Source organism: Anopheles stephensi, chromosome 2 (genome assembly GCF_013141755.1).
Source record: "Anopheles stephensi strain Indian chromosome 2, UCI_ANSTEP_V1.0, whole genome shotgun sequence".
Lineage (NCBI taxonomy): Eukaryota > Metazoa > Arthropoda > Insecta > Diptera > Culicidae > Anopheles > Anopheles stephensi.
In genome coordinates, this window is record NC_050202.1 from 86903142 (window position 1) to 86927917 (window position 24776).

Genomic DNA, 24776 nt, shown 5'->3' on the forward strand with positions numbered 1-24776 from the left:
CTAAAATATTTAGAGAAAAAGGCACCAAACACAGTTTTATGCATATGTATATATTTCAACAACATTCATAGTACTTTTTGTTTCAAATAGCGAAGCAATTCGGGGGTGTAATCTAATAAAATAAATAACAAGAAGTATGAGCATTGTGGAATACGATGCCCGATAGCTGCAGCAAGTGCACATACACGGCGCCGCTGCGCCCGCGAAGCCAGCGTTCATGGCCATTTACGGTAGAAAGAAAAATTGGTAAAAATACGCAATGGAATGCTGCACGTTTCCGTGGAGTGGTCTTATGTTTCAAAATGTTTATAAATGGCCGTTACGTAGCCCATCACCTGCTGCCAGTCCGGTCGCTCCTGAAGGCACATCTCGTCAATGCTCTGTTGGATGGGAAATGCACATTCGGGATTAGACAAAAAAAAACATTCAATCGAATTTGCATCCCCCCGCGTGTTAAGATGCTTACCAAAGACGTCTGAATTCCGACACTCTCGGCCGCAGTAAACGCTAGACTAAAGTTGCGCCGTTTATCGTTCTGGTTGAGCTTATCGTAAGGAATGCGATCGGGCAGGTAGGAATGCATGATGGCGCACAGTGCCAGACCGTCGTTCCAAGAGGAGCTAAAGTTTGTGATGTCAATATTCCGATATCCAACCGTTTTGTTTTGGCACCACTTGAGCAGAGCATTACGCTTTGAGCCTCCATTTTTTACTAACGCATTCAACGGATCTTTTCGTTCACCTGTTGGGTTTGAACGTAAAAAAACGAAAAGTTACCTTGTGTTACAGATATGCATTGCGACAAATTGATGCAGTGTCATGTCCTTTTTTGCTTAGTGGAATTTAGCTACAAAACATCTACGCTATTGCACACACACACACACAAAGGTCACTAATAATTAGAAACAATCAGTTGAACGATTTTAGCGCAATTTAATCAAAGATGAAAAGAAAGGCAGTAACAAAACACGGGCCAAACAACGGACACAACTGAGCTGATACAAACTAGGAATTAAACCGAGTTTACATACTTATGTCGTTGTAGCTATTTCGACGCACATAGTCCATCGTTTTGTGGGAAATAATTGCAGGGTTTAATGTCGTATTGCAACCACTGTTGCTGGTGATAAGATTGGATTTTTTCATCAACATTACTGTGTCTATAAAACGTTGGAAAAGAGAAAAAGAGAAATAAATAAAAACAAAAGAACAAAAAAAAGCACAATACCATGCCAACACCATAAAGGGGTTTCCCATAGCAACAATGCGCATTGTATGAGGCGTTAATAAATTAGAAACGACGATCATTAGCCATCCTATAAAACATGCTTTTGTATGACGAATATTGCAAGCATTGAAATATATTCACCAATTAATACTTACTTAACAGTAGTAGAATTAGATTCATAAATATGCCATCAACCGTATTTATTTTTCATTTTTAGTGCTTTCAGTGCTCCCCAAGAATGTTGAAGAAAATGTGTAGTGCGACTAAGAATAAAGCTTGCATGCAGATCAGACACATGTGATTGCTCAGCAACAACGCTGCCGTGCAACACAATATAAAAAAAAAATCGAAACGAAACAGAAACGCATGCAATAGAAAGTCTTATATTAGGCATAAATCGTTTACATTTGAAGCAAGAGAGGGAAAACGGGAAGAAAACACAGCGACGAAACAAATAGCCGTTTGAAGCGCAATTACACACCAACATCGATAAGGAAATCCACTGTCCGCATTTTGTGGTGCCACACCATTTCAACCGTTCCAGGATTATAATTATTTCCGAAAAAACTTATAAATTAGAGGAGTAAAATGAAAGAGACTACGAATAATAGTGCAACCAATTGTTCACCAGCAACAACAATAACCTTCGGATTAAACGAACTAGACCAAATTAAACAGTGAACTTATATTTATAAACCCAAGTGTCTACATTATTTTCTCAAAATAGTATTTGTGTTGTTTGTTTGTTTGTTAGTAAATCAGTTCAGTGGGGTTCAGTTTCGTTAGTAAGGGTGCATATTAGAAAAGGATCGCTTTTGGTTGAATATTATTAAAATTTATTCGAATCAAATCAGGCAACAACCATGGTTATGATCTTACTATAGCATGCAATTTTGATAGTGCTTTTAATAAAACTTAAAAATAAAATTTAAATCTAAAATAGCTTTGATAATTATGAAAACAAAATCAAACACAAACTACCAACATACAGGAAAACTCCATTCTACACTACAAGCGCATGCCAATGCATTGCATTTGCTTGCATCTACTACATGGGACGGCTAAAAAATGGCTGAATGTGGGCACGTTGCCGTGAATTACCTGCTGAAGCGTTGGGCTTAGAATTACTGTTCACGTTACTCCCTACAGTTGGTTGCTGCTGCTCTCTCAGCGGACTTTTGGCTGGCAGTGCACCAGATTGCACAACAGCCGTGGGCTGTACAGGAATTTGCTGTTTTGAAGCGAAAGGCATTAACATTAGCAAAATTAGAAACTTTTTTTTTTGTTAGGATTTGAACTTACGATTACGTTGTTTTCGTCGTTGTTGTTGCCATTTACATGGCCCTTACTCATATTGTTGCTGATACTGTCGTGTTCATTGTTATTAAAAGTGTTGCTATTGGTCGTACTGCTAATAGAGGAATGTTTCGAGGACAGGTTCGGATTGGCGTCAGCTGGAATGCTGTTGATGCTCGAACTGGAACTGCATCGTGAGTCGGAATTTAGTTTGGTCTGAAAGAGCGGAAGACGAGATCGTTTTAAATAAAGCGGCTCCCCTACCAAACAACCCGTACGACACCGTACCTGTTTGGCTGAATTTTCAATACTCTCAATAAGACTCTTTACCGACAGCCTCGAATCTTGCCGCTGGATGGCGGACTTTTGCTGCCGCCGTACGGCCATTTCCTGCTGCACGGTGGTGATCAGCGACTGCGATTGAGTTTCTTTCGATGTTAACACTGCAAAACATCACACACACAAAAAGGAAACGTTGTAAGGTAAATGAAATGCGAATCGAATTGAAACATATTATGTACACAGAGCTGAACGTTAGAAACAATTACAAACAGGTGATTACAAGCACAAAGCGGCACGGGAAGAGAAGCGGCGACTCATCACAACAGGCGACTCAACAAGCAACACATGCAAAACCGAAAAAATGGGGAATAAACTTACTAGGATCATGGTCAAAGGAATAACTTTTTGATACAATACTTCTTCGGTAAGGAAGGTTTTCGTACAATGATTCGGATGGCGCAACGGCGGACGTTACTGCTAATGCTGCCGGAGTCGGAGGGACCACCTTGCGGTTTGCGACAAATTTGGTATTGCTTTTGATGGGCAGCTGTGGAGGAGCGGTAGAAGTAGAGGCAGCATGTGGTCTTGCGGATTCGCGCTTCACGCGTTCCTGTTTGCGCTTCTGTAGCTCTTCTTCCAGGACGAACTGGTTCGTTTGCTCGTCGATTACGTACACAATCGTCTTCTGTGACGCCAAGTTCTGTTCGCTGTCCGTTCGTGGAAGCGGTAGTGGTTTACGAATCTCTTGTCTACTCTTGTGCTCCGACAGTCTTGCCGCGTTTTGATGCTGCACAGCAGATGCCTTTTGTGAAGTGGCCAGTGACGGTGACGGCCTTTTCGATTCGCTTGACACAGCGTGGCTTGCTGTATTAGCTTGATTCACAGCCATAGTATCAGTTTCCGGCTGCGGTTGCTGGTTCAGGTGCTGCTCTTGGCGTTCCAGCTTCAACAAACTGTTCAAACTCGATCCACTTACCGAGCGTTCACAGCGAAATTTACGAAATTTGCTCAAGTTCGTAGCGGGTTTCTGCGTCAATCCATCGATATCGGGCAGGATAAGATCGTCGCTACTTTTGGAGTAGAACAACCCGGAACCAAAGTCTGTGTAATTGAGCGCACGGTGCCGATGCTTGTGCTGCCGGGGATAAAACCCATCCGTACGCCCGGTGGAACTCAAATCCTGCGTGCTCTTTGAGGCGAACCGAGGAATCGGTTTGAAGAGGGCGTAGGGACTGTGGAACAGATTTTCCGTGCTCTGTGAAGCGGCTATCGGCCGGAACGCGGGAGGATTAGCTTGATATTCGCCCACTTCTTCGGCAAGATCGTCCTCACTGGCCGTCACGCTACCTTCTGATATGCTCTCCGAGGATGGTGTCTTACTCCGGTAGCTATCCTCGAACGGAGTCAATTTCCGCTTAGTAGTGCCAATCACTTCGGAATCGTCTTGATCGGTCTCGCTGCTGCTATACTCGTATCCTACGCTGTCCAACGTATCAACGCTCGACCGATCGTCGGCGAAACGCACCACTAGTTTCGGGGGTTTTGTCTTTGGCAGCGGAGGTGGCACATCGGAATCGGAGTCCTGCACGGATCGTGCCGCAGGTGATAGCACCGACGTGCTTTTCTTTGGTCGATCATTAAGGCCAACAGTACCGAGCATGGTGTTGCTGCTGGTGCTGCTGCTGATTGGTTTTCGATCAAGCGAAAAATTGTACATTTGTTTGCGGAGCAACTGAACACGGTGGGAAAACTCGTCCACATTCCGATCGAATGTGTTCAAATTCTCGGCCGAAGCGCACAGATCCTGCTTAAGCACGTTCAACCGCTCGTAACTCAACTGAACATCGTCTGCATTGCCGATACCCTTTAGCGATTCTGAGGAAACAGCGAATGATTACTACTTCTACCACTACCGTCAAACCCTCAACCAGTAGAGAGGTTAGGTTAGGGGGGAGGTTCGATTGTCTCCGGTTCTGTGCAGAGATTGCAGGACGTAAATAGGTCGACGAGATCTTAGCTGTGCACCTACGTACTTCTACTGTACAACAAGTCTTACAAACTTATAGGGCACTTTGTTACAAATGTGATGAAAAGTTAGCAAAAAATAGGAAGATCAAACTGAATGAAACAAATTATGCTACGCATGCAAAATAAATTTAAAAAAACCGCAATTTCCTTCGTAAGATTGCTGCATGCACATACTGTTACTCGTACCTAGCGGTCAATGTTTGAGATACTTACGTTTGTTCAACTGTTCGATCTGCTGCTCGAGCACGCGCACCTTCTCGCGCAGTGCCTTATTGTCGAGGGCAAGCTTTTCGCGCGCGTTTTGTGCTTCAGTCTTAAAATCGTTCGCCACCCGGACCGTCATCAGCAGGTCCGATTGGAAATGTTCCCACTCGTCCGCTTCCTGCTTCCTAAGCCTAGTTTCTTGGTTTAGTTCCTCAGTCTTTTCCATCAGCTGTCGTTCGGTTTCACCGAGATGCTTCTGCGTCTCCGACAGCAGCGTTTCCAGCTGGGATTTGTCCTCCAGGAGGCATTTGTTTTGAACCTGTGGCGTAAAGGAAAGTAGCAAACGGCAATTAGTTAAAGAACCTGTACATTAAGAGTCATCAACTTCGCATCGTCGCTCGCGCTACCTGTAGTTCGTTGATCGACTCCTGCAGCTGCTGGAAATCGGTTGCCATCTTTTGCTTTTCCTGCGTCACGGTTTCATTCTTGTACTCCAAGTCCGAGATGACACATTTGGCGTTATTGCGCACGACTTTGCATTCCTCGTTCAGGCGTGCCAGCTGATCTTTGAGCTTCTGAATTTCGCACTGGCCGATGGACAGCTGCTCCTGCTGCGACGCAATCTGCGTTTCGAGCTGATCCTTTTCCTTCCGCGCGACATCGAGTAACTCCTCCAGGTCCGTCTTGTCGCCCATCGCCCGATCCTGCTCGAGCTCATCAATTTTGGCCCGCGCATTCTCGAGCAGCGTTGTCAATCGGCTAATCTCGATCAGCTTCACCGACGCATCTTCCTTCGATTCCATCAGCTGTGCATTGGCATCCTTCCTCTCCGCATTTGCCGCATCCAGCGAGGATTCCAGCATACTGATACGGGCGCGGGCTCTCGACACTTCCCCGCTGCGCTCGTCAATAATACCTTTCAGCTCGTTTAGCTCGCCGTTTAGCTCTTCCTGCTTCAGCATCAAACATTCCCGCTCGTCCTGGGCCGTCTTCAGCAGATCGACCAGCTTCTGTTCACGATCCGTCGGCGCAACGTCCTGCTGGTTGGGCTCGCGCAACAGCAGCTTCTGCAGCGTACCGATCTGGGTGCGAGTATCTTCTAGCTTTTCCGTCTGGCGGCAGAGCGATTGGAAGATGACGTCCTTCTCCTCGACGAGCCGTTCATTGTCGGACTGTAGTTCCATGATTTGCGACTGTAAATCGGCTAGTTCTTGCAGCGTCGCCTGTAGCTCCTCGTTCGTGGAATAGTGCGTTTCCTCCATCTACGAAAAATTTAACCAAAGTGATAGACCAACAGAAAAAAGAAAATCCATGGCATAATTGTTGATAATACTCCACAGCAAGAGATGCGGACGAATGATTACTTCACGTTTGAGACAAAGCAACCAACGATTTGCAAAACCACCTGTCACACATTTTTACACTGGAATTTCCATACTTCTCTTCTCCGCATCCTTCGTACGCATGTGGCGCGAATCGAGAGCAAAATAATGATAATTAATTTAAGCATGCAGAATGCACTTCCGCACACGCGCTCCGAAGAATGGGAGTTAAAATATGTCACGAAAAAATGCATCCGACGGCGACATTCCATTAGCAGCGATTACGTACTCTTTATGTACTCTCCCCGCAGAAGGGTTGCGCGGCAACGCGAAGATGATCTTCAAAAGCGTTCCTCCTGGCTGCTGCTGTTCGTCACTTCACCACGCGCCGGCAGGTGGTTCCCTAGTTCAATAAAAAAGACACTCGTTTTCTTGTGCTTCTTTTACTTGTTTATTCTGTTCTTAAGTACTCGTTAACAAACGCTTTACAATAAATATTTTGGTTTTTTTGTTGTGTTACGTTATACACTCTCTTTGTGATGCGCGTTAGGGTCGCATTATATTAAGGATTTTGTAGAAAAATTGTAACTAAACAATTCATTTTGTTGTTGTCATAATTCACTGTCCTGTCCAGACTTTATCTTTGTTACGGTGAAACAACTACGGTCCGGTAGCGCAAACATCCACACGATTATCCGGCGGTGGAGCGCGACACCAGCGGGAAGTGACGGCGCCGAGACTGATCAGCAAGATAATCAACGACGACAGTCCCAGGATAATGCCGGTAGTGACATCGTTCAGCGGCGTTCCAGGATAAGGGTGCATCGTCATAAGTATAACCTCCGCACAGCAGTTCAACAGGGAAAAGATTGTCACCAACACGAAACCTGGTTTTTTTTTTGTAGCGGAAGGAAACAAATGACATATGTGTAAATTGCTCACATTTCTCCATAAAGCAGCTCTTCCACCTACCTGACATGTAGTTCCGATTCGGTAGCCAATCACACTGGCGAGACTTGAAGCCCAAAATTCCAAGCGCTATCGCAGAAAATCCGGCCAAAACTCCCATGTCAAGATAGAACTCGCGGCCCAACTTTGCCGTCATGTAGAGGCTTAGTCCAGAGTTCATAAAACCGCATAGGATCAACATGAGCGACACGGCTCCGATCGTGGCCGAAGCGTTCGCCATCTTTCGCCAAGATTTTGATCCATTCGGTAGCGAGCCTCCTCCCCAGTTGCCAGGTTTTTCCGGATCCGGCAACGGCTTTTCGCTGTAGATGTCTGAGTTTAGCCGGGGACTTATGATGGCTGTCGTGGGAATCATCATCGCTGGCGGGTGTTGTTTCGGTGTGCTGGATACCATGATTGCCGGTGGCACTCCGGCTGGTGCAGTGCCGCCGCGCCTTGGAGTGGTGTTGGGTGTTGTAGCGGTGAACGGGGAAGGAGAGGAAGGATAGCCACGCCATTGCGGGTTCGGTGGCTTCTGGGGTGTCGTAAGCAATTCGTGAAGCTTCTGTGTGGCGGGATTTTTCTTCGGCGTAGTTTCCTCCCGCCCCGGATGCACTTTGGACGGCGTCGTAGTGAGAGATCCAGCCGGTGCGGGGATGTGTGGTGTGGGAGCTTCGCGACGAGGGACGAGGGCAGCAGGAGTCCCTTTACCATCCCGTTGCTGTCCCGATAGTGAGGATGGTGTACGATGGATGGCGGTTGGTGGTTCATCCGTCCCATTGCTAAGACACGTCTCGTCTTCATCGTCCGCAATGCTCGGAATGATCGCGTACCGATGAGCTCGTCCATTATGCATCTGTATAATCTCCTGGTTCTCGTCGACCAGCTCCTCGTCCTCCTCCGTCGGTACCATCTCGAAGCGTTGGTTATTGCGCTGATCGTACAGTATGAACGACTTCGAACCGAAGTCCGACGAGAATGCGTTCTTCAGCCGCGAGCTCGAGTGCTGATCGAGTGCCGTTGAGTGGGAAGACATCATCGGTGGCAAGCTGCGGAACTGATCGGATAGGTTATGCACACCATCGTCATCGTCCTCGTTTCCTTCCTCTTCGTGCGTTCGGTTCATTCCATTGGCACCACCGAAACGGGGCTGGTTCCGTGCTCTATCGCCTCCGTTCAGATTCGGCACGCTTCCGACGCGATCTAAAAATTCCTCACTGCGCGAGCCACTTCCCGCGACGCCGAGGGACAGCTGCGTCTCGTTGACTACACTGTACTTGCGCACCACGTTGAAGGGAATCTCCTCCACCGGAACCAATGCGTAACGGCTACCGCTGGTGCTACCGTTCATCGAGGGTGGCTGTTGTTGCTGCTGCTGCTGTAATCCATTCCCACCGACAGGACCATATCGATCGAGCAGACGTTTATTGACCAACGGTTTTCCCGGCATGGGTGAGCCACCAAACTGCGCACGTTGGTCAAACGAAGCGAGGCTGTGCTGTCGATTGACGATCTTGGACGTGATGCGATTGTACGAGCGGGTTAGCTGTTCATTGCGGCGCGTTGCTGCCGAGGTCGTTGTGGCCGCAATCGACATGAGCGAGCCCGCCATTCCTGGCGTCTTGGGCGGCGTGTAGAATTCACTCTGCTGGCAGAACGCCGGATTGGTGTAATTGTGCTGTGAAGTCATGCTGCTGCCGTTCGATGCTTTCTGTGTCACTCACGATGAACTCACTTAACTTAACTAAATCACACTTTTAGCTGATCTTTCAGGTTCACAAGATTCACGTAGAATCACAGTCTTTAACACCACGGGGTCCTTAAGTCCTACACTAACGCGCACTCCAACCAACCAACGAGACACACATCCTCACTGCGCAACGGTTTGAAGCCTTCTGCGCACCGGGTGTGGTACGGTACGCATGTTTCCGTTGGTAGCGAGAAGAAAAACGGTCGCTTTTCGGCAGGGGGACGAAAAATTGAAAAAAAAAGAAAGAAGAAAGAAAGACCCTCTTTTTCTACCACCAGCAGGATCCGTTCCCCTTGCCGAACCGGTGGCAAGAGCGGGAAGCGTAGTCAGAAAAGTTCGTTAAAAATGTACACTCGCCGTTGGCTTATGTACAACATTAATGCCACCACCACTGGTCCCCTCCTCCCCTGTCCCTTCAATGTGTCAATATGCCGGCGTGTCCGTGGTATTAGCACGCGCCACTACCCCACTAGCGCACACGGCACACGCAACCGGCCTCAGGAAGAACCCAAGGGGACCAAACAAACGGTGCGCAGTACATTAAGGGATACCCCGCCATGTCCGGCTGTTCTGCTACGTCTACTGCTACGGCGCTAACCTTAAGTCTCGCAACACAGCCCAATACACACATCTGCCCTCACAAATAGGCCCTCTCTTTCTGCGCAACGGAGGCCGTCAGTGGCAGCATACAGTATCGGAAGTGCCCGAAGGGAACAACGGGCAGCTCCAGAATCATTAAATGTCTTTCCGCACCGGAACGACAAGAAAGAGAAGCGCAAAGGGCACGATCGGTCCCCTTGCACGCGTTCGGTGCGTATGGCAAAAGAAAAAAGGTGCAGCAGGACGCGTAGCCAGGCGAGAATAAAAACAGCTGTTCCTGGAGGGTCGTTCTCTCTGTCTCTGTCCTTTATCGCGTTGGTCTTGGCGTGTGGTACGGCACGGAATTCCGTACTCTGCTGGTGGTGTTGGTTGGTGGTGACAGGAAGATAAATATAGTTTCCCTCCATCGCACTAAAGGAACGGGGACTTCGGAACGAAAAAGGACATTCGAATAGCGCTCGCTAAGTATGAGCGCGATCGGAAAAAGCATCTTTAAACGATTCTTTAATCCGGAATTGGCGTAAAATTTAAAGCCGCCTGTAGCGCAGTCGCTTTCGGCACTTTACTTGCCACGCATGTACAACGCTCCCTGAAGCGATCTTTTCCGATAAGAAGATCAAATATTCGCTTATGTGCTATAGATGGTCAATCGATCGGAGAAGGAGCGCAACATGCATTGCGCCACCATGTACATAGGGAGATTTATTTCGTCACAACTCAACGCAACAAACGTTTCGATTCATTCTACTGGGGAGGAGGCTTGCAAAACAGACAGTGAAACATGATACCTACGGTAAAGATCCCAAACAGTGGAGACGGCGCAATTTTGCATCACTTACATGCATTGCAAATGGTGACATAGAATGCAGATAACACCTTACGGGAAGTTAATGGGTGTGAATAAATTAATATTCACTCTTTATCGTAGGGTTCAAGGCAGGAACACGGGCAAGAAGGGATAGAGATGATCAGAACGACAATAGGATATTCATATCGAAAAGGAAAAGCAGATCATATGATCCTACTTTTACCAAGGAAATAAAAAAGCCCATTTCCTCGCAGGAACAGGATGTATCCTTAAGCTTCCTTTCCAATCCTTTGCCATTCGATTCAATTACCAACCTTTTTACTCAGTTCTATTGGCACATTCAAAAGTCCTCCCGTGACTTCTTCAACAGATCCGAATTGGGACCTACGAAATGGAGCATGAATCTTCTATTGTTTAATATCGTAAAACCCTGCACATGCTGTCCCGATTAGAGCGTAAACAGCTGGATGAATAATTTACTAGGAATTTCGAATGATAACACGCCGCTTCTGGTCGCCCGATAGCACCAGCAGCAGCAGCAGCATAACAACCCCGTAACTTATATCACCGCCGAACTCTACTTCAGTGAAAAGTGTTTGCAGGTATCATAAACAACTGCAAAATAAATGGTTTGCCTATCTTATCTATCTAAACCAACACCAAGAGTTGGGCCACGCAAGCTCGTAGCAGTCGTGCCAGTATCAAACACATTACGCACGACAGTACGGTGCGAGATACCAGGTAGCAACGTAAACGATGGGTGTTAAGCGAGGAGGAATTAATCGTGCCCGTTAACGACACGACCGTTTAGAATTATTTTGGATGTAGAAGGGGTTTTATTTTCGGTGATCTTGTTGGTAACGACACACCACACTAATTAATAGCTTCAACGGTAATTTCATATTGCTGTTTTGTTGTTTCTGCTTATCACCTCGAAACCAAATCGATCAACTAGAAGTGATCGAATATGCGGGAAAGTGTAACATACAGTGATCATCGCTCGTTTAATTGGCAATTGCGCAAATATTTTCTCGATCTACAACTACACTTTCATTACGATAAAAGAGATGACCCGTGGCCAAACGTGGAAGTAATCATTCGTTGCGTCCATAACGAGCCATAAAGTGTCGGAAAAAAATGAATGTGTCAGAGTTTACTAACCTGAATAATTTTATCTTGCAAACAGGCCACCGCTATTTCGCTGCTAGATGATTGTTTGTCCCAGTCGGGCGTAACGCAAGGCGTTCCTTCAGCATCCATGTTCTGCTGGGAAGAAGAGACAGAACGACGAATGGAAAGCACAGTGAGACCTCAATTCGCTAATCCCTTTTTCGCTACAATTTCCGTGACACTTACATTCGGAAGCGCGATCGATGCCGGTGCGGAACTGTGCAACCGTTGCGTGTTGCGTATGAGCTGCTGCTTTTCCGAATCGGACAGCGGCGACTGGACGACGGTTTTCAACCGATCCCGGAGGGATTCGTTCTCGCTCAGCAGCCGGTGCAGCTCGCCGTTGCTCTGCTCGTGCGATGCCTGTGTGTGAAGCAATGAAACGAAATACCGACCCGGCACGCTCAGTAAGGCAATTGCAACGGTATCGTCGGACATGGGACACCGGCTACCGAATGCCACCGCGCTGACACCCCGGGTACACCTACCTTGAGCTTCACGATTTCGTCACGCAACAGCAACAGCTCCTCCTGGCAGCTCGTCATCTCGTGCACTTTCTGCTCTAGCTGCCGGTTTTCGGACCGCAGCTTCTCCAGATGCACCTGCAGCTCGGCCATCCGACTCTTGCTCGGCGATGGCTGTTTCGCCTTCTCCGGGCCCACGAAACTGATAGCGGTCAGCTGCTCCATGCTCGCGCTCAGCCCGCTGCCCGCGACGACGTCAACGGCGCGCTCGTTCAGCAACACCCCATCGTCGCTAACCGAGGCCGGAAATTTGTTCAAGTGATTCGCCGACACGGTCGCCATTTGCGCCATCTGGGCCGATGCCGTTCGACTGTGCTGTGTGGTGTTGGTCTGGGGATGATGATGGTGGTGGTGCTGCTGCTGCTGCTGCTGCCGCGTGTGAAGCTGCGGCTGGTGATGATCGTGATGCTGCAGGTGGTGATGGTGAGCGTGGTCCAGCTTTTCCTTCGACCCGTTGAAACGCTGCTGCTGGCCGGTGCCCCGTGCGGATTGCACCGGCTTCGAAACGACCGGATATTCTAGGCTCGAGGCGGAAGCAGCACTCTTCAGCAAACCTCCACCTCCGTTTACAGACAAACCGCCGGTGCCGGTGATACCTTCCGCATGGCCAGAACCGGCCGCCGCGACACTGACGGAGGATACCGGCTGCTGTTGTGACTGATGTTTCGGTCCCGATGGACCTTGCCCTCTGCGGAACAATGATTTTAGCTTGATCATAGTTTATCCGCTCACGTCTGTCGACTCGGTGCACTTTCTTCTTCTTTCACGCCGAAATGGGATATCCGCAAAGGTATACTAGCACCCGGAAGAACTGGTGCAAGGCACGAGCGGTGAATGTATTCTAACGGAACTGTTTTCTCTTTCGCTTGTTTCACTGTTTACATGGTGAAGAATCGCTGCTAACACATTTTCATTCGGCGTTTCAGTCTAACAGAGCATCTCCAGTGTCTGCCATAGTTCAATGGAATGCAATATTTCTTCGCTCATACTTCTCACTTGGAATTGGAAAACAAATCGAACGACAGGTTAATCGATAGGTTGCATAAAACGACCAGCAGTTCTCGCTCGCTTCACTCTTCAAAACGGTATCCAGACTCTTTGCTTTGATTAACCCCAGTTAAATAGTTGACCGTTTCACTACCATTCGATAATGGGGGAGAGTGGGCGGTTTTCTTTAAAGTTTGGAAGATATCAATGGACATTAGATGTACATTTGCACAGAATCAAATCAGCATCAGTCCCAAATCTGCAACTGTTTATGCACGACTCATATGCCTTCGCGCCAATCGGGAATCGGGTTTGTGTGTGTGTGTGCCCTTTTGCCAGAGTGCGTCACTCGTGGCTCATGTAAACAACAAGGAGCAATTTGATACGCGACTGGCAAAACCGAAAGTCACCTAAACCATTGCAAGCGGGCGGTAAGCTATCCACGAACCAGAAAAGGGTGCACGATGGATAGATGGATGGTGCCGCACCGTTGATGTGCCCGATGGTAGAATGCGTTGCAAATGAATGCCATGTTCGGCTGTCGATCTCATCACGCGCCGGTGTGAAGGCACGCGAACCATGAACGATTTTTTTCGTTTAAAGTGTCTCCCCGTTCCGGAAAAGGGAATTCGCTGCCGTTTTGTTGCAGTCGAGCGGCGACAGCCTGCGTACGTCAAGCTTGTACGTAGTAGGATCAATTAATCTTATCGTTCCAAGGTCAGGTACAGTTTCCTTAAACAACCGGTGCACCGTGCGCGTAAAACGACCGCAGCAGCAGCCACCGCGGCTCAGTCTAGGCCAATTGTCTAACCACCTCGCCCCGGCCGTTCCCCGACCGATCGAATCGCAATCGAAACGCAAACAGACGCGCGAATGCACCCATGCGCTTTATACACAGGTGGTTTTTTTTTCTTCTGCTGCTTGCTTTTCAACGCGCTCTTGCTCCGGTACACCCCCGTAGCGAAAAATTGGCTCATTAAATCGCCATCGTTGAACGAAAGTGGCAAACCGGTGGGTGGCGTGTGTGGGTTGGCGAAGGGTGCAAAACGTAAAAATTGTCGCCTGACCGTGCGGGTGGGTTATTAATTCATTACTTTTGTTTTCAATCGGCTCGAACGCTCGAATGGCGCGTGTGGTGCTGTATTTCCTGTGTGTTTCTGTAATTGTTTTTTTTTCTCTTCTTCTGTGCGGTGTAAAGGATAGTTCGAACGGATGGCTTAAACGAAACGTAGAAACATTAATTGAAGCTTCTGTTTTGAGCAATCCAAGAGTGTAATTGACCGTATGATGTTCGTCTAAATGATTTATAGAATGCTGAATGGCGGCGATTGGTCGTAAAAAAATTCCGGTGGTCCCCCGTTGCAATTGATACTTGCGATAAAATGGGAAAGAACTAGCGCGCGATCGTGTTTGATCACATTTTAAGCGCATAAGCCAAGAACGATCGCTGTTTTGCTTTTGCGATGCCACTCGCCGTGACGTGATATTCACGTTGTCCGTGATGCACTGAAGATTTGCAATTCAATTCCCCGCCTGGTAAGCCGCAACACATTCCTGGGTGTCATTACAGCACTCCACACATTCAGTACCGTGCTAATTTCCGATGATCTTGTTCGAGCAAGTGTTTGTTAGCGCGACGTGCGCAGCATACCTAATCGTTGTTTTGTGCTCGGACGATGGGTGTAAAATGTAACGGCCCGTCGAACGCAACCCAGACCTCGCATAGCGCAACACGGCACAGCTTGTGCTCACCCAAGGGGAACATGTTTTGGTGTTTACAAACAAACCAACGAAGTTTAGCGGAGATTAAGCGCTTCTTGGAGGGAACGTTTCTTTAACCTTAGCCCTCTGCAAGGACGTTTGATCGGCTGTTGATGTGATTGTTCCCATAGCTTCCTTGGATGCTGGTTCAGAGGGAGTGCTCCTTGTCGTAGGAACGTGTAGGTAAAATTACGCTCACTACAAATTACCATAATAACGAATTAAAGTCGCACTGAAAGGATATCTCCACCGCACTAGAAGTGGACCAAGCAAATCAAACCAAAGCAGGCTGTACATGGGTTTTCCTTTTCCGTTTCCGTTCCAAAGTTGCGTGTGTTGGTCGGTTGCGATGCAGCAGCAGCTCTACCATTTCTCACTCGCCTAGCCAAAAAACCGTTCCAAAAGAAAAGCAACGGAAGATGCGCGCAGACAGGAGAGAGAAAGACCGTGTGATCGCCGGTCGGCGCCACGGAGTGTGAACTGCCAGTTCGGTTCTCAAAGAGAAAGCAGCCCAGAAACATACATACGGTAAATAGTAATGAACCACACAGCAAAGCCCAGCAAACGCGCAGCCTGCCCATCAATTAAAGGTTGGCTAGGGGTGAGCTGTGGGTTTAGTTCCGAAAAAAAACGACTGCTGACGGATGCTAGCAGAGAACAAGTACCCCGACTGACATGCAGGAAGAGTTATGGGTTTCGTCGCTGGAAGAAAGTGGTCCCGGAGGAATCTTGCATGCAGTGGATGCAGCAGTGTCTTTGCCCCATTGACACTGGCAGGGAAGCGTTTTCGTAACTTAAAAGGGCAATCGTTCGCAGCTTTGCTCGATCTGGGTTGGAGAAGGCTTTTTTGCTTGCGCGACACTGTACATCAACAGCATATTCCACCGGTCTAGAAACCTGCTCCCAAACAAGAACAAGAGCAAAACACGGTCTTCTTTAGCTTTTCTTCACGGCAATATCGCGACGCTACGGTGGCAGGAATCTCGCTCGCGGTGATCTCCGTTCACATCACACGCATACACAAACACGCAACCAAATGCATTTTCAGCCACTTTGTTCAGGCACGATTCGTTCCGGTTACACCAAGATTAAACCTAAATTCACACCAAAAACCTTACGGCATATTCGTACACTTTGCTTCACGACACTTTTTTCCACCTCATTTGGCACAGCTTTTGGGCGTCTTTCGAAGGCACCAAAACTCTCCAACACATATAGAGAGACGAAAAACGGCGATAAACTATCCGAATGAGCACCACGGGGTTTACATGTTTCGTGTTTCAACCAATAAACAAGGCACGTACGAACGACCGACCCACCAGGCTCAGGTCAATCCATCGAGACACCCGTCCCGTGTAAACTAGGCTACGCGAGTGCTTCTTACTTTAGTCGTACGCACTTAGTTAGTAGGGTTTCGCGCAAGTTAAACTACAGCGACCACCGCGGTTTTCCTTCGACGACGACGACGGCCACAACGACGACGACGCAACGAAAACGGCACCGATTTCTTCTGAAAAAGCAACAAACCAACCGGTTCGAACGATGCAACGGCACAACTGTCAAACGAGCTGCGCGCACGAACCGGTTATATTCGAACGCTGTCAAACGGTAGGATCGTTGCGCGCCCGGATCAAACCAACGACTGAAATGGTCCGCTGGAAAATGGGTTTCATTTCACCGCCAGAATGCTTATCTTTTGCCGTAGGATTATCTAGATATTCTACTTGCGTAACTATGTTGCTTTATTTCTAACGCTAATGAGTATTGCTGTGTTCTCTCTCGCTCTCGCTCTCTCTTTCTCTCTCTCTCTCTCTCTCTCTCTCTCTCTTTGTGGGGAAGATTACGGGCATTTCTGTGGGCGTTATTCGCTTCTTGAACGGTTGTTTTTACCCCATTTTACGACATTTATATGGGTTTGTAGGCATTGCGAAGGGTATGTAATATAAGAGTAACATCCTTCGTCGTACAGTGGCACATTTTAAACTAATTACAACTGACATTTGCATTGCATCACTACGATAATCCACAACCCTGTCTCTTGTGTCTTGCGGCAATCCACTCTAATCCGAAACGAAAGTAAAATGGATTGTCCCAATTTGCATTGAAGGTCCCTTTTGAAACCATCCGGTAACGTCGTTTTTAACTAGTATTTCACTTCTTGGATATCCCATTTCGAACGTGAACCAACTGATGTGTCTTCGCTCTTACCTCTGTCGACCGAATCCACTCAGCAACGGTTTCCGTTTAATTGATGACCTGTCTGCCGCAGGTGCTACAACTGCCGCTGCTCCGGACGATGTTGAGGGTGGCTGTGGTTTCTTTGTAGCACGCTGAAACAATCTACCGGTATCGATCACCGGAGCCGGTGGAGCTTTTCTTACCACCACGATGTCCTTCTGCGACGCGTTTGTCAATGTGGAAGGAACAGAGGAGGATGTGCGGCTAGACGATGCTTTCGACGTTAAGGAACGGTCCGAAACGGTGGAAAGCACGGTTCCGGGCAATGTTATCGGCCGGGTGAATAATTTGCCTGGACCTGGCGGCGGCTGACGGGGCACCACTATCTGTCGGTCGATTTCCGATAGTACCGATCTATCCGACGGAGCACGCCGTATGTTCACCAACGGCACCGCGGCATTCAGCTGTGCGGAAGTGATCGACGAGTTTCGCGCAATATTTATCTGGTTCAATCGCTTTTTATTGATTTTGGCCGTTCGATTGCCCACACCTTTCGTAGGCGTACCCTGCAAGAGAAGAACGGGCAGGTGTAGTAAGCAGCATAATAGCATTAAACCCGCGTACTCCATTCGCTGAGCTATTTTCCACGGATGCATTACGAAACGCTTCTACCACGATTGTGTGCTATCTATTTGTCACATCGATAGAACACGGAGCGATAAAGAAAAAGGTCACACACAAGGTCCGTCCGTACACGTTACTTCGCTGTCGGTTAAGTACGCCGTACCACATACCGTAGGTTTTGAGGACGATCCTTTCAAGAACCGACTCGTTTTGATTGCCTTGGGTGGTTCTAGCGGTGGATCGCTGGGCTGTGCTGATGCCGTCACGGGCTCAAAGCTATAATCGTCGTGCTGCCAGGAGAAAACGTTCCGAATCTTTTGCCGTAATGTACTCATTTTGGGGCTTTGGGATTCTTGCACTACTTGCACGTCGTGTGCTTCGGGCAGTCAACTGTCTACTATCGCGTTTGCCACTCGGTCCACTCGAAAGGCGACGGTACTGATAATATTTCAGATATTGTTGCGCCCAAGTATTTTTGTATTCGTGTCCACAGCAACGCGCGTACACTGGAAATAGCTTTAGAACCGTGACGACAACTCGTCGTCGACAGTGGACCTGATAAGCGGGTGTGATTGTTTGAATGAATCATGTAATTCACTAGATAAAAGAATAAACTAACACACAGACGGGATGTTAATACCAGCTGCTTCTTATTTAGAGCAATCTTATTTAAAATATCGGAATCATCTCATTTCAAAATTACCAAAACCCGTTACCAAATAAACAAGCAATTTTGCATTTTTTATGATGCACCAGCAGAAAAAAACAGCAGCGAATGTCATTTTTTAGCGGCTTTGGAATTGTTTGTAAACAAACGTTGGTGCGCCCTGCGAAAAAAAAAAACTTACCGGTCAAAAACTTTTCCCGTTTTCGATTTGTTTTCTCCCTCAATCCATTTCCATTTCGGGGACTTCGAATAACGATTGCTAACACGTATCGTCCATTTTTAGCACACAAACCATCCGGATCAATAAATGAGCGGTCGATTGCTACCATACGATGAATTATCGACCGGTTTTGTCGCAGTGCAGCGAAGGAAAAAGCCGGCGGGAAAATAACACAGCCACAGCGGGAAAACAGCTTCCAAAACGTACACTTTTGCTGAGGACAAACATTACCACTGCGCTCGTACGGTATTTAATGAATATTCGCGCCGTGCACAGTACAAAAAACACGAAAAACGCCAGACATTTTCACGGAATTATATTTTTTGCAGAACTGAAAACACAAATGGCGAACGCGTTGACAGCAACTGCCGTTAGCGCATGACAGTTGCCGGTACAGTCTTTTTCAATGAAGCGGTGTGAATGTTTTGTTTTGCTTTGGCGCCGGTTTCACGATTATTCTCGTAAATAGCACCACACTCTACGGGCGGCCGAGCGGACGGGCAGACAGTTCGGTTCGGATTGGATTACTTGCGGTCGTAAAGGACGTGGATTAAGATCAAGATGAGTGCGGATTGGCGTGCAAATCGTTCCGACGATGAAGAGGATGAGCAGGAGGAAGCTTTCGCTGGCCGTTCGGGGCTTATACTGACCGTGGACTGTGCTGACTACATGTTCGAACAGGAAGGTGGTGAATCGGAATCCCGGTTTGTGGAAGTGCTCCACATCATCGAGGCAATGATGCGCAACAAGGTGGTCACAAACGAAACGGATTTAGTAAGTGCGAACCCTGCCCCGGCCGGATTAACGTGTTATCGCTAAAGTGACGATGTTCAATCATTACAGGTTGGAGTGGTTTTCTACAACACCGAGAAAAATCCGGCCCCGGAAAGTGAGGAAGAATTGCAACCGGGCCTCGTTGCACCGCGACAATGTGCCATCTATCTGCCGCTTAGCACCACTTCCGTCGAAACGATTCGTAAAGTGCGTGGTATGCGTGAATCGAACGATTTGTTCGATTTCGATGCAAAGTATGGCCACGCGCAGGGTACCAGCCTATCGAATGTGCTGTGGCTCTGTTCACGGATGTTTTCCCACTGTGGGTACAAACTGTCCCAGTCCACGATCGTACTGTTTACGAGCAATGATGCACCACACGATAGCAGCAGCAGCGAGTATCAGCAAGCATTGGTAAAGGCCAGAGATTTGCAGCAGAATGAAATTTTTGTTGAGCTGGTACCGATGAGCGGCCACTTCGATTGCGACAAGTTTTACAAAGAGTTCCTGTGTACCGTGCTGGAGGAAGATATGGCTGATTTCGAGCCACCGGTGTATGAAAAGTCGAAGGAAAGGCTTCTGTATCGTTTGTTTGTGAAAAGCTATAAGAAGCGATCGATGGCGCACCTAAAGTGGCACCTGTCGGATGAGATAGCATTGGGCGTGAACGTCTACACGTTACGGAGGTGAGATATGCTTTTGATGGAAAGATAGGCCAATCCATTACTAGTTGAATCTTGCACAATTTCACAGGAGTCCACGCTATCCCAAAAAGGTGAGACTCCTAAGATCAACCAACGAGGTGATCGTGTCAAAACGAGTGCACGTGGCCAGCACCTTAAACGAAGATGGAGCTCAGGAAGAATCCAAAGTGATTTTACCCGGTGAGCAAAGGTAGTAAACGGGCACAGTAAGACAGCATTTAGTTTTACTTCAATCAAATTTAACTTCAATATGTTTCCCTCTCGCCAGGAAATCGATCACGATCGGTGGCGAAAAGGTTTCGTTTAAGCCGGAAGAAGTCACCCAGATGAAACAGCTATTGCAACCAGGAATACGCCTGCTGGGATTTAAACCTTCGTCAGTGATCAACATACGTAATCATTTTCGCAGTTGCTTATTTCTGTATCCGAACGAAGGCTATATTAACGGATCCACTACACTGTTCCGTGCACTGTACGAAAAATGTCTTGAGAAGGATCAGGTGGCCTTCTGTATGCTCACCATGCGACGAAAACAACCTTCCAAGTAGGTGCTTAAGCTTCTAATTGAAGCGACAATGGACAAATGACTGTAATCCCTTCTTCCATAGGTTGGTAGCATTGGTACCTCAACAGGAGCTAGCTCACGATCCTTTGGGCGAAGCAGATCGTCATTGTGGTTTTCGTGTTGAGTTTATTCCATTCGCTGGTAGGTTAGAGGACGACGATCACGTTAAACGTTGAAACGTCGGAACTGTGTCCTACATTACCGCTTCTCTCCTTTCGTTTAGGTGACATTCGAAAGTTGTCCATGCTTGAGGAAACCACCGGAGTTCCGGAGGTGACAGACGAACAGACGGATCTGTTCAAAAAGATGATCAAAAAGGTTAAGTTCAAATTTCATCCTTCACACTTTGAGGACCCATCGTCACAAAACCTGTACATCAACATCGAGTCGCTGGTGTTCGACGTGGAAGATGCGGAGCTGATCGATTCCACACGACCCGATTGTGACAGAATTGACGCGAAGCTGGAACCAATATTGACCGATATGGAGCGCCTGTTTGGCGAGGTATGGTTGTGCTTCGAATCAATTGTTTCAGGCAGAGACAATCAAACCGCTTTGCTTACCGTTTAGGATCCCGAGGAAGCGCCAAAGCGTCGTCGAAACGACGGAGCGAACAATGATGGTGAACCGAAAGCGAAAGAGCCACGTGTGTTACCAGCCAACGACGAAGAACTACTTCGAATGGTGAAAGATGGCAAGGTAAGGAAGCTACCGTCCCAAGATGTGAAGAAGTTTAGTTAATTTGTTGCTTCTTTGCAGGTGCAAAGTTTAACCGTGGCCATGCTAAAAGATTATCTACAGAAACAAGGCGTCCGCGGCCTTTCGCAGCTGACAAAATCGGGCCTAGTTGATAAGATTCTTGCCATACAAGCAGATTGAATGTAACATTCCTGTACGGTTTAGGGTAAAATAATTATTCCGCTGTGGATTATATTTAAGCTTTCTAGGTTGTTTTTTTTGTTGTTGTTTAACACAAATTGTCATTCATACTCTCACAGTAATATTACCTCACGTAGTGTGAAATGTTCCGCGACCGGGTGCGGCTCTCCACTGTCTTTACTAAACGCTTCAAGTATGGCACCATCGATCGGCCATTTTGCATGCTTTCTAGGGCGGGCGGGTTATTTTTGATCGTTCTTCTCGTGCAACCAGGGCCGAAAGATTGGTAATGTAGACGGATAGTGTGTTTCCGGTTTGTAAATGGTTTCGGCCCACTCGTTCGTGTCGTCACCGTCTGCCGTTTTGAACGGGTACGTACCGAGCGTGATCGGTAGCTGCAGCTTGATTTGTTTTTCCAACGATTTTGGTTCTATTAAGAACTGGTGAAGAGATCGGAATGAATAAGTAATCGGACGATCCTTGGATGTGAGCTATTGGGTGGGGAATGTTGGTACTTACACAAACGTCGTACTGAATCCGTATGAGATGGCAGCCGCGCAAGTTCGTTGGTGGCAGCGGTGGCACGTAGAGGGATTCATTCTGCCATTCGTCCCTGTGACCGGCCCGTATCTTTCCGCGGGCTATCACTGCCAGCTCTCGCTTTTCGGTCTGCATTACCTTATCACGCGCGAAATACTGTATCGTCTGTAATGGAAGGAGAAGGTGGCGATAGGCGTTGATCGGGTTTGTAATTTATAACCATTGCCTTTTTATGAAGCAAACCTCCGTAAGAGCAGCTTTCGTGGACTTGATCGTAACACTGCTGGCGTTCGTCACTGTTGCCGTTATCATGATCGACTCGCCCGGCACGTACCCACCACGGTCGAGAATGATTTTACACTTTACGATACCTCCGCCAACGCACGCCATGCCGAGATTATGCTCAATGTTGCACTTAAAAGGATCCTGAAATGGAAACACAACCATTAAAACATCATCGGAACGATTGGTCAAGAGGCAGCCGGGCTTACCGCCAGATAAGGCTGCTCAAGGTTCAGATCGATCGGATTCATCACGATGAACACTTGGTGGTTTTTGTGTATCAGCCCGGACGGTTCGCGCAGCCCGGCCTTGCAGAAGTACTGCACCCAACCGTACCGGCCGAGAAAGGTCGACGGCAGATCGACCGGCAGCCCGAGCTTGAACGGGAAGCTGTGTATACCGGGGGACAGGATCGTTGGACCTTGGTTGTCGGAATCGCCCAGCAATCGCATTCGGAAATCGATATAGTTCTCCTTGTCGTACGACCGTTCGTGGCGGGTCGACCGCACACGAACGACACACTCGCCAACCACATGGAAATGAAGTCCTATAAAAGGAAGAAACACGTCCATCAGCGATTGAATCATTAATTTACGTAATAGCTGTAGTGAGTTTTTTTTGTGCTCGTTTTTTATATTTCTGCTGCTGTCATTCTTCGCCATGGCTGGTGATCCTTGTACATGCGGAACATTCCTCGCAAATTGCTAAGCAAGGGAGGTCAAAATTCAAGAAGAAGTGAGCATAGCCATTCCTTGGATTTCATTATGATGTCATCCGCGTGAATAGAATTTGTTGTAAAAAGACGTGAGGTTCGCTTAGAGTCAAGATTATTATCTAAAAGGGTAGAATTCACATTAGCAGCTTGAGATGCATTTGAATGCAGCACGCCGAATCTCATAGAATAATTAATATTCATTTTGAAGTGTTCAAATCGGATCGTGAGTCACCTTTCCGATGTGATTAACATTTTTGAACACAGTCTACGAATGACCGATCAAAAATAATTGTTTGACCAGCACGTTCGGTAAACCAACGTCACCGACCCGACTAAAGTGGATAAAACAAAACTGGAAACGCACACCAACAACCAACGGCATGGCCCATCGAGGGCGCAGCGCACATCGATTACACAAGCACGCGACGAAGACACACCACAGCAGGACGGAGACGAATGGGCGGACGCTCGTATGGAAGAAGATTATTGACGGCGCGACGGCCTCGTAGGTTGAAGGTTAGCGGAGAGACACAATTCAGCGCCCATTGTGACGTTGCGACACACATTGCACACGCGCGGGTGGTACGACGCGGGAAGGAAGGAAGGAAGGAAGGAACAGCCTCACAACTCACCCAACACCGGTGTGTCGTCCTGCAGCTCCAGCAGAACGCGTCCGGAAAGAAACTGTCCCGGGAAATACAGCAGCGACGTGTTGTCGAAGAGGATCAGAAACTTAAGCAACTTCCGTGGCATCTTGGAAAATCGGCCGCGACGAACCCCTGGAACTAGTGTGGGGTTGGTGGTGTGCGATGTGTACTTTCAGCACCGCCCAACCGTGGTGTCATTGAGTGGAGACGATACCTCGTCGGTGATGGTGATGTGAGCTGTGGTTGATCGCTACACTACTCGCGCCGCCACACACATCGACACCAATCGACAGATGCACCGCGAGAGGGAAGAGGGCCTAAGGCTTAATTGCCCCGTACGAAACCCGTGGCCACGGTTACAGCTACACCCTGTATCAAGCTAACGGTTCAATCGTATGCGCAAATCCGATACATTGCGGTACAGTACACAGTGTCAGCCCTGAGAAGAAGTCACACAATATCTATCACAGTTTTCGGGCACAATTAGTCACTCTGCTCACACACTAATTGCTCGCTGATCAATCGCACTAGCGGACGGATTTATGTTACACGCGATCAACGGCGACACACAGCCATATAACTGTGCGATCATAACTTCCTTCTCGGGGTAGGCCCTCCGCTAGTACTAGCTTAGCCCGAGCGAATGAACGCGACGCATAGCGCCTCCAACCTTGCCCAGCCGAATTGTGCCTGTGTTCGTTCCGTTTCAGCATGTTTCCACCCTTGTACACACACGATCAGTTCGGTCGACTCGATCGCTGTGTTAGTGTGCAGACGATCAAATGATGTAAACCTTCAACAACGTCATCCCCCACCCAGCGGGAGACAGTGCCGTGGCCCCACCATCCACCACCAGCTTTATGCTTTATGTTTACGGTTTTTTCTACCTCGGTCTCTCTCTTGCGGCTTCGGGTGGCGACCGGTCTTGCTTACCCCAACGCATTGTGCGTTTACTCACCTAACTGAGCGTAGCCCATACATTGGAGTCGCCGTTCGGGAGGTTTTTTAAAAGGCTCGTCGCTTGCTGCCGTCTCAAGTCTTTTGTCGTGTGTACATGAATGAATTCGAAGAAAT

At 47.9% G+C, this 24776-nt stretch overlaps 4 protein-coding genes across 14 annotated transcripts; 1 reads left to right on the plus strand and 3 right to left on the minus strand.

The window, feature by feature from the left end:
- Positions 1–29: 29 nt before the first annotated feature.
- On the minus strand, positions 30–18181 carry LOC118504980 (cytospin-A). 11 transcript variants are annotated; one of them, XM_036040123.1, is made up of 14 exons: positions 17880–18129; positions 17116–17651; positions 12124–12847; positions 11822–11998; positions 11627–11728; positions 5445–6299; positions 5047–5356; positions 3184–4680; positions 2812–2966; positions 2530–2739; positions 2329–2458; positions 1031–1159; positions 467–741; positions 30–380 (listed from the first exon to the last, which is right to left on the minus strand). In XM_036040123.1, exons 1-14 carry the CDS (start codon positions 18042–18044, stop codon positions 291–293), a joined length of 5355 nt encoding a protein of 1784 aa, XP_035896016.1. In that variant the 5' UTR covers positions 18045–18129; the 3' UTR covers positions 30–290. The 11 variants fall into 11 exon arrangements, 10 of the variants coding, with proteins under 10 accessions (XP_035896016.1, XP_035896017.1, XP_035896026.1 ...); XM_036040124.1 differs by lacking the exon at positions 1031–1159 and having other exon boundaries at positions 17880–18135; XM_036040132.1 differs by lacking the exon at positions 3184–4680 and having other exon boundaries at positions 46–380; positions 17880–18122.
- LOC118504994 lies at positions 6787–11586 on the minus strand. Its single transcript, XM_036040172.1, has 2 exons — positions 7332–11586; positions 6787–7246 (listed from the first exon to the last, which is right to left on the minus strand). Exons 1-2 carry the CDS (start codon positions 8995–8997, stop codon positions 7020–7022), a joined length of 1893 nt encoding a protein of 630 aa, XP_035896065.1. The 5' UTR covers positions 8998–11586; the 3' UTR covers positions 6787–7019.
- An 808-nt stretch (positions 18182–18989) lies between the features above and the next one.
- On the plus strand, positions 18990–21577 carry LOC118504995 (X-ray repair cross-complementing protein 6). Its single transcript, XM_036040173.1, has 8 exons — positions 18990–19370; positions 19440–20056; positions 20124–20264; positions 20343–20618; positions 20683–20780; positions 20863–21143; positions 21210–21338; positions 21399–21577. The coding sequence occupies exons 1-8, from the start codon at positions 19158–19160 to the stop codon at positions 21516–21518; spliced, it is 1875 nt and encodes a 624-aa protein (XP_035896066.1). The 5' UTR covers positions 18990–19157; the 3' UTR covers positions 21519–21577.
- LOC118505010 (arrestin domain-containing protein 4) lies at positions 21538–24459 on the minus strand. Its single transcript, XM_036040198.1, has 5 exons — positions 23688–24459; positions 22550–22887; positions 22302–22484; positions 22038–22223; positions 21538–21958 (listed from the first exon to the last, which is right to left on the minus strand). Exons 1-5 carry the CDS (start codon positions 23806–23808, stop codon positions 21761–21763), a joined length of 1026 nt encoding a protein of 341 aa, XP_035896091.1. The 5' UTR covers positions 23809–24459; the 3' UTR covers positions 21538–21760.
- Between the last annotated feature and the right edge of the window lie 317 nt (positions 24460–24776).

Bases quoted from the DNA above. Each gene is read 5' to 3' on its own strand.
- LOC118505010 (XM_036040198.1), bottom strand. From the start codon at position 23,808: ATGCCACGGAAGTTGCTTAAGTTTCTGATCCTCTTCGACAACACGTCG. The intron at 22,888-23,687 runs GTGAGTTGTGAG...TTCCTTTTATAG, and splicing joins GGACGACACACCGGTGTTGG to GACTTCATTTCCATGTGGTT. The intron at 22,224-22,301 runs GTTTGCTTCATA...CTTCCATTACAG, and splicing joins CGAAAGCTGCTCTTACGGAG to ACGATACAGTATTTCGCGCG.
- LOC118504995 (XM_036040173.1), top strand. From the start codon at position 19,158: ATGAGTGCGGATTGGCGTGCAAATCGTTCCGACGATGAAGAGGATGAG. The intron at 19,371-19,439 runs GTAAGTGCGAAC...CAATCATTACAG, and splicing joins TCACAAACGAAACGGATTTA to GTTGGAGTGGTTTTCTACAA. The intron at 20,781-20,862 runs GTAGGTTAGAGG...CCTTTCGTTTAG, and splicing joins TGAGTTTATTCCATTCGCTG to GTGACATTCGAAAGTTGTCC.
- LOC118504980 (XM_036040123.1), bottom strand. From the start codon at position 18,044: ATGAGTACATTACGGCAAAAGATTCGGAACGTTTTCTCCTGGCAGCAC. The intron at 11,729-11,821 runs GTAAGTGTCACG...TCTTCCCAGCAG, and splicing joins CATCGATCGCGCTTCCGAAT to AACATGGATGCTGAAGGAAC. The intron at 6,300-11,626 runs GTTAGTAAACTC...AATTTTTCGTAG, and splicing joins TGCAAGATAAAATTATTCAG to ATGGAGGAAACGCACTATTC.
- LOC118504994 (XM_036040172.1), bottom strand. From the start codon at position 8,997: ATGACTTCACAGCACAATTACACCAATCCGGCGTTCTGCCAGCAGAGT. The intron at 7,247-7,331 runs GTAGGTGGAAGA...AAAAAAAACCAG, and splicing joins GAATCGGAACTACATGTCAG to GTTTCGTGTTGGTGACAATC.